At 35.6% G+C, this 17857-nt stretch overlaps 1 protein-coding gene across 22 annotated transcripts in view; it reads right to left on the minus strand.

Annotated features, from left to right (window-relative positions):
* The window catches only part of LOC114264259 (uncharacterized), a 49359-nt gene extending 32772 nt beyond the window's left edge, over window positions 1–16587 (minus strand). For 3 of the 22 annotated variants that reach the window (XM_082916224.1, XM_082916226.1, XM_082916225.1), the window contains exons 1-4: window positions 15927–16585; window positions 13489–13602; window positions 13321–13362; window positions 12308–12361 (exon numbers count right to left, since the gene is read on the minus strand). In XM_082916224.1, coding sequence (XP_082772350.1) covers window positions 12342–12361; window positions 13321–13362; window positions 13489–13602; window positions 15927–16050 — 300 coding nt within the window. In that variant the 5' untranslated portion in view covers window positions 16051–16585 and the 3' untranslated portion in view covers window positions 12308–12341. Of the gene's footprint in view, window positions 1–8798; window positions 12367–12570; window positions 13198–13320; window positions 13363–13488; window positions 13603–15926 lie in introns of those variants that run through there. The other 19 variants (XR_003629901.2, XR_014362095.1, XR_014362094.1 and 16 more) reach the window with 13 other exon arrangements.
* Window positions 16588–17857: the final 1270 nt, after the last annotated feature.

Raw genomic sequence — 17857 nt, forward strand, 5'->3', positions numbered from 1 at the left:
CCCCTACTATGATCGAAAATGATATCAGACACGTTGAATACAATTTTGTCTCAGGCACCTCAACATTGCCATCGCATAATTGGTTAAAAGATTATGCCCCCTGCCCTTAATTTTAAAATTTTGGTTGGACTGTTATTGAATTTTTATTTTGACAAAAAGTGTGTAAATTCAAGGTCGCAAAATTGATGACAAAGATTAGTCAAAATTTTCATTTGGAACTAAAATTCTCATTTACAAAAGTTTATTATTCCTTGGTTATAATAATCAATAAGTCCTATTTTGCTTTGAATAATACCATTAAATCCTACAAAGTTTCAATAATACCATTGAAAAATATATGAATTCACCATTGTATTATTTTTTGTGACTATTGATGGAATTTTAATAAATTTTTGCCCTTTTGGATTGTTTACCATAAAATAAAATAAAAAATCATAGTTTTGAATAATAGAAAATGATCTTTTGATCCAATTGTTAGTTATATTTTGTTTAATATAATTTTCATAATTAAAATTGTTTATAAAATTATTATTCATATTAAATGAGAAGGGTAAAATTATAATCAAATTTATGAACTTGAATTTTGTGAGAGTTGTCCATAATAAAACTTGATAGGAATAGTAATATTAAACGCAAAATAGGACTTAACGGTAACTTTTCCCTATTTGGTTCTATAGTTTTAATGTAACTCAATGAGTTAAACTTTCATTTTTAGATTTTTTCTATATATATGGCTTTTGAATTTTGTTTTGACCTTCCAAATACATTGTATGTAGCACCTAGCTGTTATATTCGTTGTTTTTTCTTCTTGTACCAGAACAATCGACTACCACTAAATTCAAATGTGGGCATGTTTTTTTAAATGTATATATATATCTATGCATATCATTGCAAGCATGTGCATATGTGCCTATGTATGCAAATCACAAACATATATTTGGCATACCATTCAATTATGAATTTACCTCATGAAACTGTTTTGATTTGTCAATTAGATATCAGACTTCATATAACCAATCAGGATTTATTTGATTTGTCAAAGCATACTATTATTAAACAATTTTTGCTTAGAATCTATTTTTATGTCAAGCAATGTTTTTTTATTTTTTTAAAGGTCAACATTGAATCATTCATCTTAAAAGCTAAAACTTGGAGATTACCATGGTGAGATAATCAGATCGATTCATTTTAGAAAGTATAGAGATTGCTATGTATCAATTTTTTTAAAAAGTTTTTTTAATGTTCGTATTTTGTGTTTTCGGTTCTAAGTTAGTTTCTTTTATCAATTGGTTCCATCATTTTATTCTACCTTCATATTAGTTATTAACGTAGAAGGTATGTTATGTTATTTCATCCATAACCACTCTTTTTAATTTATGTTAATGATTTTATCCATAACACTTGCGCGGTTAGAAATTTGAAGCTTATACATTAGAATTAATGCTTCTACTTCAAGTGCGCTGCTTGAATTTTTCGTAATTATATGTGACGTACTTTTTCTAATTTCATCTTTGGGGTATGTGTGCTTCCTGCAAGAGTTGTTCATGCTTGTTATGGAGGAATACGACAATGATATTCATTTTGGTTTTGCATCTACGTTAAAAATAATAATAATAAAAATAAAAAACCCACAAATTATCAATACTCATTTTTTTGTACATTGATAACTAATAGGTTCAAATAAAGCAATTTAAGATTGCTTGAACCATGGGCATGGGCTATCATGCAAAGCACGACACCTCGCAACTAGTCTAATATATATATATATATATGCGCGTAAGATTTTTGAAGATTTTGTACAAATACCTCAGCTACCTAAGTGTTTTAAGTAAGTGAAATCAAATATTGAGAGTGAAGAATTTCTCTTCCTGCTTTCAATCATTGTAGCATTTGTGTGATCTCTAATCTCTGCAACAATAACATAGCTTTAATTATGATGTTTTTCTTCTTTCAATTATGGCTTGGCTGTGCGACAACCAGGCCATACATTGTCCTTACAGATGGCAGATTGATGGCGAATTCATGCGAAGTGCAACCAATAGAAGTGCGTGGCATACGTCCATGCTAAATGCAATATGTCAATGGCTAAACATTTTATACGAGTACTCCCACATTGTACATGGATTTGCAGCTTCCATGACACGTGAGACCGATAAAATCTCTTTGTTTTCGGGGGATATGGCAGTTGAGGAAGACACACTAGATACTCAACTGCACATGATGCGAATGCTTAGTTTTCTTGGCCTCTCCACATCCTACAGACTATGGCCCAATGCTGGATATGGTGATGGTATCATAATTGGGTTTGTTGACACAGAAATTTGGCCAGAGAATGCAGGCTTCCGTGATGAAAGTAGCGATTTCTCCGCCGAAGACTGCAACAACAAAGGTGCCCGCTTCTTTGGTTGGCAAGTCAATGTACATGTCCCCACGAGATGCTACAAGCCATGGATCAACTGTTGCTTCAATTGCTGCTAGAGCTGAGATTTCCAGTGTCGCCGTGCTGGGTTTTGCATACGAAGATGCACAAGGAATAGCCCCCCCCAAGGCCTGTATTGCGGTCTACAAAGCTTGCTGATGGAAAGATCTGTACTTTAACCGATACTCTTGCTACAATTGATGTTGCCATCTTTGATGGTGTAGATATCTTGTCAGTCTCCATTGGAAACAACTCCCCCAAGCCATTTTACCATGATGTTTACATGATCAGTACATTGAAAACAGCTCAAAATGACATTTTTGTGACATTCGGCGCAAAGAACATGGGCCCATCACCATCAACAATAGTCAACTCGGCCCCTGGGCGACCACTGTTAGCTCCAGTCACTGATGATACTTTTCCTCTCCAATTCTATAGCACTTGCACCTATGACAACATACTTTCAGATTTTACAAGGGTAAAATCTTAATCTGCAATGCTAACGACATTGCTATTGATGCCATTGCCTTCACTGTCACAAAGGACCAAGACGTCGGATATATCCAATTGAATGTGAAAGGGGACGAGGACCTGAGTATTCCTTTTATTTGGAACTTATCTACGGTTTCAATAAGTTATGTGCATTTTTTGTTATATATCAATAGCTAGGAGAATGCAACAGCAAGCCTCATTTTTTAACGCAAAATAGTAGTTGGGGAGTGTAGTGTCATGGACTGGGCGCTTGTCATCCTCCCAAGAAGCCGACTCCACGAGTGGTACTACATACCCCGTGAATTATGCCTAAGGACCAGCCTAGGAGATGCGATAGAGATCTACCCTGCCTGCCTTGGTGCTCACAAACTAATGCGCTTGCAAGGTGCTTGGTGTAGAACTCGCATCCCTAATGAGACGGTACATGACATGCTACCACTGCCAGTCATTGACACCCTCGTCAAGGGGACATTACCATGCCTGCCTCCATGCTTGTCCATTCCCCTACCCATGGGAACCCGCCCCGTACGGGCACCACCCTTGGTGCGGACCCCACAATGAAGGTGCTTGGTGTAAGTCCCATGTACCGTCCCCATCACAATGCCCCTAGGCTGCCTCTAATACAACTTGTCACGGACTGGGCGCTTGTCATCCTCTCGAGAAGCCGACTCCAAGAGCGGTACTGCATACCCCGTGCATTACGCCCAAGGACTAACCCAGGAGATGCGATAGGAATCTACCCTGCCTGCCTTGCCGCTCACAAACTAATGCGCTTGCAAGGTGCTTGGTGTAGAACCCCTAATGAGTTGGTACATGATAGTAGGGCCCTGATGATTTTAAGATTTTCTTCGAGAGGACCCAACACAATTGTCCATGAAATTCTAAAGCCCGGGAAAGCTATCATGGCTTCGGGGACAAATGCTACTATGATCGAGAATGATATCAGACACGTTGAATACAATTTCGTCTCAGGCACCTCAATGTCAGGCACTATTATGGCTTGCTTCGCAACATTCACCCAGATTAGTCCCCGGCAACAATTAGATCTGCAATGATGACAACGTCAACGTCACTCGACCACAATAACTGTCCAATATCCAACAGCAATTTTCAAAAGCTAGGAACTCAGCTAGACTTTAGTGCTGGGCATATTTCCCCACAATTGGCTATAGATCATAGGCTAATCTTTGATATTAATGGTATGGAGTACATAGACTTCTTGTGTACCTTGAATTACTCTGCTTCGCAACTTCAAAAAATTGTGGGAGAGCAAGTAATCTGTGAAGAACTAGCTTTTCACCTAGTGTCTCGGCTCAATTATCCATCATTTTTTACCGTTTTTAACATGCTGAGAGCTACCAGACTGTGGAGGACCGTGACACACGTGGCAAAGTTAACGGAAACATACACATTGACAGTGGTTAATTCAAATTTGGATATTATGATTTCTATTGTTCTAAAGTAATTGCAATTTCTCACCCGCCCTGGTAAATTGCAATTGCTTTGGAACAACAGAAATCATAATATCTGGATTTAATTAACCATTGTCAATGTGTATGTTTCTGTTAACTCCACAGTCTAGCAACTCTGCTCAGCTTGTTAAAAATGGTCAAAAATGATGGATAATTGAGTCGAGACACTAGGTGAAAAGCTGGTTCTTCACAGATTACTTGCTCTCCCACAATTTTGTAAAGTTACAAAGCAGAGTAATTCAAAGTACACAAGAAGTCTATGTACTTTATACCATCAATATCAAAGATTAGCCCAAGATCTTTAGCCAATTGTGGAGGAATATACCCAACACTAAAGTCCAGCTGAGTTCCTAGCTATTGAAAATTGTTGCTGGATATCGAACGATTAATGTGGTCGAGTGACGTTGATGTTGTCATCATTGCAGATCTAATTGCTGTCGGGGACCAATCTGGATGAATGTTGCGCATAAGTGTTGTGAAGCCAGCAAGAATAGTGCACGACACTGAGGTGCCTGAGATGAAATTGTATTCAACGTGTCTGATATCATTCTCGATCATAGTAGGGGGAACGACATTTGTCCACGAAGCTATGATAGCTTCCCCGGGGGCTAAAAGGTTTGGCTTCAGAATTTCGAGGACAATTGTGTTGGGCCCCCTCGTAGAAAATCCTGAAATCATCAGGGCCCTTACGCTCCCGGACTACTATTTTGCGTTAAAAAATGAGGCTTGCTGTTGCATTCTTTGAGTTACTGATATATAACAAAAATCAACAAAATGCACATAACTTATTGAAACCGTAGGTAAGTTCCAAATAAGAGGAATACTCAGGTTCTCATCCCCTTTCACATTCAATTGCATATATCCAACGCCTTGGGCCTCTGTGACAGTGAAGGCAATGACATCAACAGCAATGTTGCTCGCATTGGAAATTAAGATTTTACCCTTGATAGAATCTGAAGGTATGTGTTATAGGTGCAAGTGCTATAGAATTAGAGGGGAAAAGCATCATCAGTGACTGATTTACCACAGTAGAGAGAGTTGTCGGGGACTTGTTCTCCATTTCCGAGTCAGACCTTTGCAGGATATGTTCTATTAATAGTGCTGGAGCCAACAGTGGTCACCCAGGGAGCCGAGTTGACTATTGTTGATGGTGTCGGGCCATGTTCCTTGCATCGAATGTCACAAAAATGTTGTTTTGAGCATCTTTCAACATACTAATCATGTAAACATCATGGAAAAACGGCTTAGAGGAGTTGTTTCCCATGGAGACTGACAAGATATCTACACCATCAAAGATGGCAACATCAATTGCAGCAGGAGTATCAATTAAAGTACAGATCTTTCCACCAGCAAGCTTTGTAGACCGCAATACGGGCCTTGAGGGCTATTCCTTATGCATCTCCGTATGCAAAACCCAGCACGCTGACACTGGAAATCTCAGCTCCAACAGCAACTGAAGCAACAACTAATCCATAGCCTATACTATCTCGTGGGGACCTGTTCTCCTCATCGACTCGCCGACCGATTAGAGCTTCGATTCCAGAGGCAAAGAAGCGGGCACCAATGATGTTGTTGTTGCAATCATCGAGGGAGAAATCGTTGCCTTCTTAGCAGATTCCTCACCATTTGCTGCTGTCAACAGTCCTTTGTCACGGAAGCCTGCATTCTCCAGCCAAATTCCCGTGTCGACACAAACCCAATTATGATGCCATCACTATATCCAGCATTGGGCCATAGTCTGTAGGATGTGGTGAGGCCAAGAAAAAACTAGGCATTCGCGTCATGTGCAGTTGAGTATCGAGTGTGTCTTCCTCAACTGCCATAACCCCCGAAAACCAAGAGATTTTATCAGCCTCATGTGTCATAGAAGCTGCAAATCCATGTACAATGTGGTAGTACTCGTACAAAATGTTTAGCCATTGACATATTACATATCTAGCATGGACACATGCCATGCACTTCTATTGGTTGCACTTGAAATGAATCCGTCATCTATAAGGACAATGTATGGCTTGGTTGTCGCACAAGACAAACCATGTAATAATTGAAAGGAGAAAAACATCATAATTAAAGCCATGTTATTGTTGCAGATATTAGAGATCACACAAATGCTACAGAGATTGAAAGAAGGAAGAGAAATTCTTCACTCTCAATATTTGATTTCACTTACTAAAAACGCTTAGGTAGCTGAGGTATTTATACAAAACCTTCAGAAATCTTCCGTGCATATATATATATATATATATTAGACTAGTTGCGAGGTGTCGTGCTCCCCACAATAGCCCATGCCCATAGTTCAAGCAATCTTAAATTGCTTGATTTGAACCTATTAGTTATCAATGTACAAAAACATAAGTATAACAAAATGCAATACTTAACTTATACTATGCTGAAGGAAAATTTGCTAAGTATCGATAATTTGTGGTTTATTATTATTATTATTATTATTATTATTATTATTATTATTATTATTATTTATGTAGGCTACATAGATGCAAAAACAAAACGAAGATCATTGGCGTATTCCTCCATAACAAGCATGAACAACTCTTGTAGGAAGCACGCAAACCCCAAAGATGAATTAGAAAAAGTATGTCACATATAATTACCAAAAATTCAAGCAGCGCACTTGAAGCAGAAGCATTAATTCTAATGTATAAGCTTCAAATTTCTAACCACGCAAGTGTTATGGATAAAATCATTAACAGAAATTGAAAATAGTCGTTATGGATGAAATAGCATGACATACCTTCTACGTTAATAACTAATATGAAGGTAGAATAAAATGATGGAACGAATTGATAAAATAAAACAGAAAACACAAAATACGAACATTAAAAAAACTTTTTAAAAAAATTGATACATAGCAATCTCTATACTTTCTAAAATGAATCAATCTGATTATCTCACGAAGGTAATCTCAAACTTTTGAGGCATTGGCGAAAGCTTTTAAGATGAATGATTCAATGTTGACCTTTAAAAAAATAAAAAACATTGCTTGACATAAAAATAGTTCTAAGCAACAATTGTTCAATAATTGTATGCTTTGACAAATCAAATAAATCCTGATTGGTTACACGAAGTATGATATCTAATTGACAAATCAAAACAGTTTCATGAGGTAAATTCATAATTGAATGGTATGCCAAATATATGTTTGCGATTTGCATTCACTAACTTTTTTCTCCAATACATGACATATGAACAACTTTATAATTGACCATAGGTATAGATGCATACGTAGGCACATATACACATGCTTGCAATGATATGCATAGATATATATACATTTAAAAAAAACATGCCCACATTTGAATTTAGTGGTGGTCGATTGTTCTGGTACAAGAAAAAACAACGAATACTACAGATAGGTGCTGCATCAAATGACATAGATTTGTAAACCTACAATGCATTGGAAGGCCAAAACAAAATTCAAAAGCCATATATATAGAAACAATCTAAAAATGAAAGTTTAACTCATTGAGTTACATTAAAACTACATAACCAAACAGGGAAAAATTACCATTAAATCCTATTTTGCGTTAATATGACTATTCCTATCAAGTTTTATTACGGACAACTCTCACAAAATTCAAGTTTATAAATTTGATTATAATTTTACCCTTCTCATTTAATATTAATAATTTCATAAACAATTTGAATTATGAAAATTATATTTAACAAAATATAACTAACAATTGGATCAAAAGATCACTTTTTGTTATTCGAAACTATGATTTCTATTTTATTTTATGGTAAACAATCCAAAAGGGCAAAAATTTATTAAAATTCCATCAATAGTCACAGAAAATAATACAGTGGTCAATTCATATATTTTTCAATGGTATTATTAAAAAACAAAATAGGACTTATTGATTATTTTTCCAAGAAAGAATAAAACCTATGAAGCACGGACACCTCTCCGAGGGCTCCGTACCAGTGTCCGATACGTGTCAGACACGAACACGCATCGGACACGCGGTGGACACGTAGCAGAGAGTGTCCCATTTTTTTTTTAATTTTTTTACATCCGAACACGTTCAGCACATGTTATAGACACGTTTGGGACACGTTCGGGGGGCTATTTCAAAATTTACTAAATTTTCTTGGGGTCGATTTGTAAATAAACAAAAATAGATCAAAATATGCCCTAATCTACTTCAAATCTACTTTGAATAGAAGAGAAACGACAGAGAAAGGGTGATAAAGAGAGGACCTGACTTCGTCAATCATCGTTCGTCTTCTGTCCTCGTCGATCGTCGCTCCTCGTCGATCGTCTCTCGCCCTTCGTTGTTAAGGTACGCCTCTTCTTCTTCATCTCTCTTCGATCTGCGATCGTCGCTCTTCAATTTCCCTCAGTCGCTTTCTCTCTCTCTCTCTCTCTCTCTCTCTCTCTCTCTCTCAGCCTCTTCATGCCTCAGTCGATCTTCCTTCTGATTTTTTTTTTCTTTTATTTTATTTTTCCCTCTGATCTTCCTTCTGATTTCCCTCAGTCGCTCTCTCTCTCTCTCTCTCTCTCTTTCTTTTATTTTAATTGGGTGTATTTTATTTTTTTTTCTTTTATTCTGATTTTAATTTTGTTTTTTTCTTTTATTCTGATTTCAATTTAATTTTCTTTTTTTTTTAATATTCTGATTTTATTTTTTATTTTCTATTATTTGAGTGTATAATTTTAATAATGTATGTTTATTAATTTTATAACCATTGTGGAAGTATATAACTAAATTAGCAAAACCGGAGGAAGGAGGAAATTGCCAATTACAATGTAAATTTTGTAATAATACTTTCAAAGGTTCATATACAAGAGTAAGGGCACACTTGTTAAAACTCCCAGAAAAGGGAATTGGTGCTTGTAAGAAAGTGACAAGTCAAAAACTTTCACAACAGCAAAATGAGAATGATGCTGCAGAACTGCAAATTAAAAATGCTCTTCCCAAAAATGTACCATTGCGTCCTTCCATTGTATCAGTGGGTAGTAGTTATGCTTATGAATCAAAGAAGAGGAGAACATGTGCAAGTGGGAGTGAGAGTGGGAGTGCGCCTGGGAGTGGGAGTGCTATTGAGAAAGCATTCAACTTGAAGGATAGAGAACAATTTCATTTTGAAATTGCTAGGATGTTCTACTCAGGCGGGGGGTTACCGTTTAATCTTGCAAGAAATCCTTACTATGTTAGCTCTTATACATTTGCTACAAATCATAATATTCCTGGATATTTGCCTCCCGGTTATAATTTGTTACGAACCACATTACTTCAAAAAGAGAGGGCAAATATTAATAAATTGTTGCAACCAATTAGGGGCACATGGAAGGAAAAAGGGGTGAGCATTGTTAGTGATGGTTGGAGTGATTCTCAAAGGAGGCCTTTGATTAATTTTATGGCAGTGAGTGAAAGGTGGGCTTATGTTCATTAAAGCAGTTGATTGTTCTAGAGAAACTAAAGACAAATATTTCATTGCAAATTTGATGAAAGAAGTGATTAATGAGGTTGGGCCAAGTGATGTGGTTCAAGTCATCACGGATAATGCTCCTAATTGTAAGGCAGCAGGACAACTCATTGAAGCTCAATTCCCTCATATTCTATGGACTCCTTGTGTGGTGCACACATTAAATCTAGCTTTGAAAAATATTTGTGCCGCAAAGAATATTGAGAGGAATGAAGTCACATATGAAGAGTGTAGTTGGATTAGTGATATTGCCGGAGTTGGTTTGATGATTAAGAATTTTATCTCTAATCACTCGATGCAATTGGCTATGTACAATGAATTTGTGTCATTGAAGTTGCTTTCGGTTGCCGAAACACGATTTGCCTCCACAATTGTTATGCTCAAGAGGTTAAAGCTTATAAAACATGGTCTTCAAGCAATGGTAATTAGCGACAAGTGGAATTGCTATAGGGAGGATGATGTTGGGAAGGCAAAATTTGTAAAAGAAAAGATTTTGGATGATGTGTGGTGGGACTACATTGATTATATTCTTTCCTTCACGGGTCCTATATATGACATGCTTAGGGCTTGTGATACGGACAAACCTTGCCTTCACTTAATATATGATATGTGGGACTCAATGATAGAGGAAGTGAAGGTGACAATATATAGGCATGAAGGGAAAAGAATAGACGAGGAATCTACATTTTACAATGTGGTGCATCAAATTCTCGTGGATCGTTGGAATAAAAACAATACTCCTTTCCATTGTATGGCACATTCATTAAATCTAAAGTAAGTACCACATTTAAATTTGTTTAAGATATTTCATTTTAATGGACTTATCTAGTCTTTATTGAAATAATTATTTTTCTTATTTTGGATTGTAGGTATTATAGTGATGAGTGGCTCCATGAGGATCAAAATAGAGTTCCTCCACATAGGGATGAAGAGGTGACACGTGAGAGGAACAAGTATTTTAAGAGGTATTTTGCAGATATCACGAAGCGAACCAAGGTGATAACTGAGTTTGGAAAATTTTCGAGTTATGTTGAAGGATTCTCAGAGTATGATTCCATTCATAATAGGTGGCACATGGATCCTTATACTTGGTGGTGTGCATAGGGTGCATATGCACCATCTCTTCAAAAACTAGCTTTGAGATTGCTTGTGCAACCTGCCTCTTCATCTTGTTGTGAGAGAAATTGGAGTACTTACTCCTTTATTCACTCAGTGAGAAGGAACAAGATGGTCCCTCAACGTGTGGAGGATTTGGTGTTCATTCATAGCAATCTTTGTCTTTTATCAAGGAGGAGCTCCCAATACTTGCAAGGAGAGACAAAAATGTGGGACATTGCCGGAGAAAACTTTGACTCACTTGATGATATTGGAATGCTTGGAATAGCTAACCTCTCACTTGATGAACTGGCTATGGAGGCGGTCCTATTTACAGATGACGGAGAAGATGGAGGCGGTGGTGAAGATGTTGTAATAGTTTCCTCTACTTAGGTTTACATTTTTTGATATTTATGGATTTTGTAATAGTTGTTGGTACATTGGATAATTTTATATTTTGTGGTTTGATTTTCATGCATTTTGTAACAAATGATGGTTGGTAGCTTCGAATGACATGTTATGTCTTGATGGAATGCAATTTTATGTTAATTGTGAATGATATATATGATGTTAAATCAATTAAATGTTTATTTTTTATAATTTTAAGTGTTATTTTGTATATTTTATTACCTTTATTTGATTTTTTTAAATAATTTTATGATATATAATAAATAAAATTAATTATATATATTGAACGTGTCCCCAGTGTGTCGTGTCCCCTATTTTTTGAAAATTTGCATTTTTGCGTGTCCATGTCGTGTCGCGTGTCCATGTCCGTGCTTCATTGAATAAAACATAACCAAGGAATAAACTTTTGTAAATGAGAATTTTAGTTCCAAATGAAAATTTTGACTAATCTTTGTCATCAATTTTGCGACCTCACATTAAATTTACACACTTCTTGTCAAAATAAAAATTCAATAACAGTCCAACCAAATTTTTAAATATGAGGACATAAGGCATAATCTTTTAAGTTAAATTGACAATGATAAATATCAGTGAAATAGCAAGATGACATTCTTATATGAGCAAGACTTGGTGATTAGTCTAACCAATTATGCGATGACAGTGTTGAGAAGAGAATTATCAGGTACATACAATGGTTAACAAATACATAAAAGCACATTAAAATGGTTAATACTAATCACTTTGAAGCCACATTACCGTCCAATGTCATCTTAAATGTTTCCCAATTGCAAAATAGAGCTCCAGAAAAATAAGTCATAGGGACAATCACTACTAAAAGGATAGGTCAAGTACCTAAATATATGTAGCATTGGGCCTACAAACAGGGTACTTTGCTCAGAACATGTACTCAATACTCTAGAACATTTCTAACATGCATATTTAAAGAGCAAATAATGAATGATAATGGCAAACATACCTTTCTAAATATCTATCCAGCTTGCAAAGAGTGACTACAAGAGAGACCAAACAACTAATCTAGTCACAGAAATTAAAGCATGTTATAATCGGCCAAGACATAAAAATTAGAAATTCAATACATAAAGCAGACACAAAACTATATAGAGAAAAATATTTTACACCCCAAACAATAAAGTGGCATAGATCTGTGCAAGATTTTTTTTTTTTAATAATCTGGTAGCAAGTTTATCTGTGAAGAAACAAAAATCGAATACGCAAAAGTAAATGAAATGCGAATTTTATTCCCTTTCCATTTTCCTCCACAAATCTCTTTTCAAATCCATCTTGCGAACATAGGCTCGAAACAAAGAAATACAAATCCATGAAAGTGGAAGATACCAAAATAGTCAAACAGAAAAATAGAGAACAGGGTGAAGGTCATCAAACACATAAATTAGGTGAAAAAAGACAAAATCCAAAACTCAGAATTTTATGAATTATGAAACTAACCACAACACCTTGTGTTAAGAGCTATGGCATGCTAAATAATATAAAAGAAAACCTTAGAACTTAACATATACATGACAACAAGCATAACAATGAGGGTTTAGGATTTATGATTAGTTGAGGACTATAATGGTCTTCTCTATATTTTTCGGAAAATATACTAAAATAGATTCAGGAGCCTCAAATAGAAATCCCAAACATATAGTCAGTACCAACATATTATACATTTGATTACATATCAAAAAAGGAAAGAGTTACAAACACATTGAAGTCAGTTTTGTAATTCTACACATTTGAAAATATCCTAAAGATCCTAGACAAATTTCACAATTCACCTCACAATAACAAAACCCCAAGCAAATCAACTGGACAAGAACTATATTCGTACTAAATGGTTGCAATCTGCAAATAGCGCACAACATTGAGAGGAACAAAACACAGTTTCTCTTTCACATCATGCATAATGAAGGTTTGTCAGAAATGAAGAAATAGAAGATAGAATAAGTGAAGAAGATGAAACAATACCTTGGACTTTGGCAAGAACTATACAGTTGAACTTTGCTCCATCTACAAATTAACCAAAAAACCAAAAGCTTATGCAATAACTACAAAAGAAGCAGATTCAATCATCTTTTGCAAGGAAAATAACTCTAAGGAAGGAAGCATGAGCATTTAAGACTATATGACCACTACCTCTTGTAGTTGTGTGATCATGGTACAAGGCATGGGGCCATCTTATTCGAAATGGAAAATATATCAACCAATAAAGCAATGAATCAAATGAAAACATCAATAAATAATGGAGACCTGCAGGTTTAAGCAATAAATTAAGACTCATATGTTGCTATAACAACAAACAATCAATAGTTGCATGAATACGAACACAAATATAAGCAAGAATGAATAGTGGACAAAACAGTACATGTAGGTAAGAAATATAATAGAATGAATAGTGGTCTCGAATTCGCCACGTAACACTTGGAGTCGAACTCTGATCGTCTTCTCAATTCCACGATATGAATTGCGAAGAATACTCCATGCCTCTTTAGAGGTTGCTGCTGCTGAAATCTTCTCAAAGCTTGACTCATCAATGCCTTGGTAAAGTAGAAACAAGGCCTTTTTATCTTTCTTCCTTGAATCTTTTAATGCCGTCTTCTGAGCTTCATTTAAATTTCCTTCATCTTCGAGAGTAGCTGGCTCGTCATATCCTCGATCTGCTAACTCCCACAAATCTTGTGAGGCTAGTAGGACTTGCATTTGAATACTCCAATTTTCATAGTTCTCCTTGTTAAGTTTTGGAAACTGGGGCTGAAAGAAGTTGTTTGTGCTGGCAATTAGTTGTCTTTAAAAATTTGAAAATTTTTCGGATGTAATTTGCAAATTCTGACCATACAGATGTGTCCGGAATACTCTAAATAGTTGGAAAGCACTATTAGATCACCAAAAACGAATAGAGAAGATTCTACGATCACTCAGTCCCAAGTTCGAGCACGTGGTTGTAGCAATAGAAGAGTCCAAGGATGACCACCGATGAGTTGATGGACACACTTGAGATTCATGAACAAAGAATCAATAAGAAGACTCTCTCAAGTTCCCTAGAGCAAGCTCTTCAATCAAAGCTGTCTTTCAGAGATAACAGAAACGAGCAAGGGGGGACATCACAAAGAAGCCGAAGAAGAGGTCGTGGTTACAATAACCAAAGTTCAAGTTTGACAAAAGCAATGTTCCAAGAGGAAAAGAAAGAGGAAAAGGAGATGGTTACAACAACTGAACAGGAGTTGACAAAAGCAATGTTCAGTCAAATTTTGCCGAGCAGGAAACAAACAAAGTTGGAACTACAGTCCTGTTTGTCCACCATAGAGACACTGAAAACCAAAACAATGTTTGGTATCTAGATTCGGGAGCCAGTAATCACATGTGTGGTAAAAGAGAGCTATTCGTTGAGCTTGACGAGACTGTACAAGCACAAGTTTCATTTGGTGATTCTTCAAAAACTCCAGTGAAAGGAAGAGGCAATATTCTGATCAAGCTCAATAATGGAGATCATGATTATATCTCCAATGTTTATTATGTTTCTGTCATGAAGAACAACATTTTGAGTATGGAACAACTCCCAAAGAAAGGATACGACATCAGCATGAAAGATTGTCATCTTACCATCAAAGACAATCATGGTAATTTGATCGCTCCGGTGAGAATGTCTAAGAATCGGATGTTTGCATTGAACATCCAACATGATGCTGCGAGGTGTTCAAGTGCCATCATCAAAGACAAAGATTGGCTATGGCATTTGAGGTTTGAACATCTCAACTTTGGGAGCTTGAAGCTATTGTCAAGCAAGAATATGGTGAAAGGGCTCCCTCATATTGCTCATACTAATGAAGTCTGTGAAAGCTGCATTCTTGGCAAGCATCACACAGAACTAGCTTTGCCAAAGAAGTGAAGTGGAGAAGATGACTCTCAACTTTTGAAAATGTTCTCTCATTTTTGTAACACACTTTGTGTTATATCATGGTGTTAGTATATAAAGAATTTTAATCTTTGCTGCTTCATAGATGGTTATTGTTAGTGGACCCTTTTTTATTATTTCAACAGTTACAACCTGCTTGTTAGAAATTTAGAGAGAGAGAGATTGAGATAATTTAGAGTGGCCTGCTTGTTAGAAATTGAGAGAGAGAGATTGATTGATTGATTGATTGATTAGGATATGTTAGCATCTCCAATGGATTGCTAAAACACCTGTTATTGCCAAAATATAGCAGCTTGGGCCAAAATGGGTTCTCCAATGGCCTTCTATTATACTTGCCAAAGATGGCAGATGCCATTTCTGTTCTCAAATTTGGCAGGTTGAATGACAGCTGCCAAACATGCCACATCAGCAAATATCAACAGATTTTTGGCTTCAAATTCAGTTGAAAAAACATAATTGAAACATTATAAAACCTCCCAAATTTAAGAATCAAACCCAATTTTCAAAGGAGTTGCCAAATTCACAAATTTCACAATCAATTTCACAATTTCAGAATAAATTTCACAAATTTCAGAATAAATTTGAGAATTTTAGAATCACACAAATTTCAAAATCAATTTCACAAATTTATATAAATTTCATAGACGAAGATGATAAATACCTGGATCGACCTCTAGGGCTTCTTCTTCAGCCGACTGGTTTGAGGACAGTGAGAGAAAGAAGAGTGGTTTTGGAGATCGGTGATCGGTTTGACGCAATGGGCTGGAGTATGGCTGGGCCACCATGGCGCAAGCGAGAGCGAGAAGTTCTTAACAAAGCCAGTCATCATTCTGGGTGTCTTCCTCATGGTGGTCTCTCTGGCTGGACTCATCGGCGTGTGCTGTCGCGTCTCATGGCTTCTCTGGGTCTACCTCTTGGCTATCTTCCTCCTCATCGTCATTCTCTTCTGCTTCACCATCTAAGTATTCGTGGTCACAAACAAGGGGCTTGAGAGGTGATCTCTGGGAAGGGGTATAAGGAGTATAGGCTCGGAGATTACTCGAATTGGTTGCAGAAGAGAGAGAGAGAGAGAGAGAGAGAGAGAGAGGGGTTTCGATGATGGAGGAGGAAAAAGGAGAGTCAGAGTCAGACTGAGAGGGAGAGGGAGGAAGACAGACTAATGAAGGTCTGCGAATGGGTTGAGATGATTCCACCGTTGGAGACTTGCTGGGTGGACGGTGGTGATCTGCATTCGAAATGAAAAGAGCTGTGCTCTGTTTGCCAAATAAAAACAAAAAAACAAAAATTGAAAAATAAGTATGAAATCTGGTTTAAATTTTTTTTTTTTTTTTTTTTTTTTTTTTTTTGGGGTAGTGTTATGAAATTTGGTGGGGGTGAATTATATATATATATATATATTTTTTTTTTTTTTTTTTTTCATTTTTTTTCTTTGTCTAGTTAGGAATAATGTAAATAAATTATTTTTTTTAAACAATTAAAAAAAGGTCACAAAAATAAAAAATAAACATTAAAAAAATCACTAGAAAACCTATATCAAAACAATACCAACAAATTTGGAGGAAAAATTGGTTAAGATTTGCCAAAATAGCAAATGACCATTGAAGCACTATTGATATAATTTGACAAAATAATACTATTCATTACCAGATTATATAATAATAGTAATGCTATTTTAACAAATACCATTGGAGATGTTATTAAAAGTGTGCTTCTTATTGGTAATCATGGATGGATGGACAATAGAGTTGTTGTCATAGAGACTGGAGTGTATCTTAAGAAGTAATATATTGTACAAATAAATTTTCTTTACAAACTGATGTGTCACTTAAAATATTAATAAGTTAACCTCATTTCACGTTTCAAAGTTGTATCACTCTATATCACATTAGTTTGTAAGAAAAGTTTGTAATTTTTTGTTTTTATAGCATTTTCTTATCTTGAGTATAGTAAAACAATAACCTGACGTTCTTCAACGCATCAGAGTAATCTTTACTCAAATTGTCAAATTTGAATTCATAAATGTGTTCAAGAAAATATTTTTTAAAAAAATTCAAAGTAAATGTAATAAAATATTAAGTTTGGCACAGTGGAATGGAGTGTTTCTTTTCAAATTTGTCAAGTTTTTATATGTCAACTAACAAATTTGGCATACAAAATTTTCAAGGTTTAAGTAGAGTTGCTCTTGTACAATTACATTGTGTGACCTATTGAAAACATAATTTAGATTATGAATTTAATTAGTGATTTGAAAAGAGAAAAGAAAATGATGAGTGAAATTAATTATATTTTATTTATCCTTTCGCTTTGTTTTTTTAAATTTTTATTTAATTCCCGAGTAGATCAATGCTTGTAAGATTACACAACTTTTATGGTGGGTATTAAATTTTTTAGATGTATCTATTAAATGCATTTAAGAAGTTTAAACAAATGTTAAAGACAAAAAAATACAAATACATAAATGTATTTTTGTTTTTATTTTTATTTTTATTTTTTTGTTTTTATCTTCAAAAGGTGATCAGTGGGTCCCACCATGAATGATTAGTGCTCCCACTAATTAGTGCTCCCACTAATGATGTGGCAGTAGGTCCCACC

Source organism: Camellia sinensis, chromosome 2 (assembly GCF_055761805.1).
Source record: "Camellia sinensis isolate YWXY chromosome 2, ASM5576180v1, whole genome shotgun sequence".
NCBI lineage: Eukaryota > Viridiplantae > Streptophyta > Magnoliopsida > Ericales > Theaceae > Camellia > Camellia sinensis.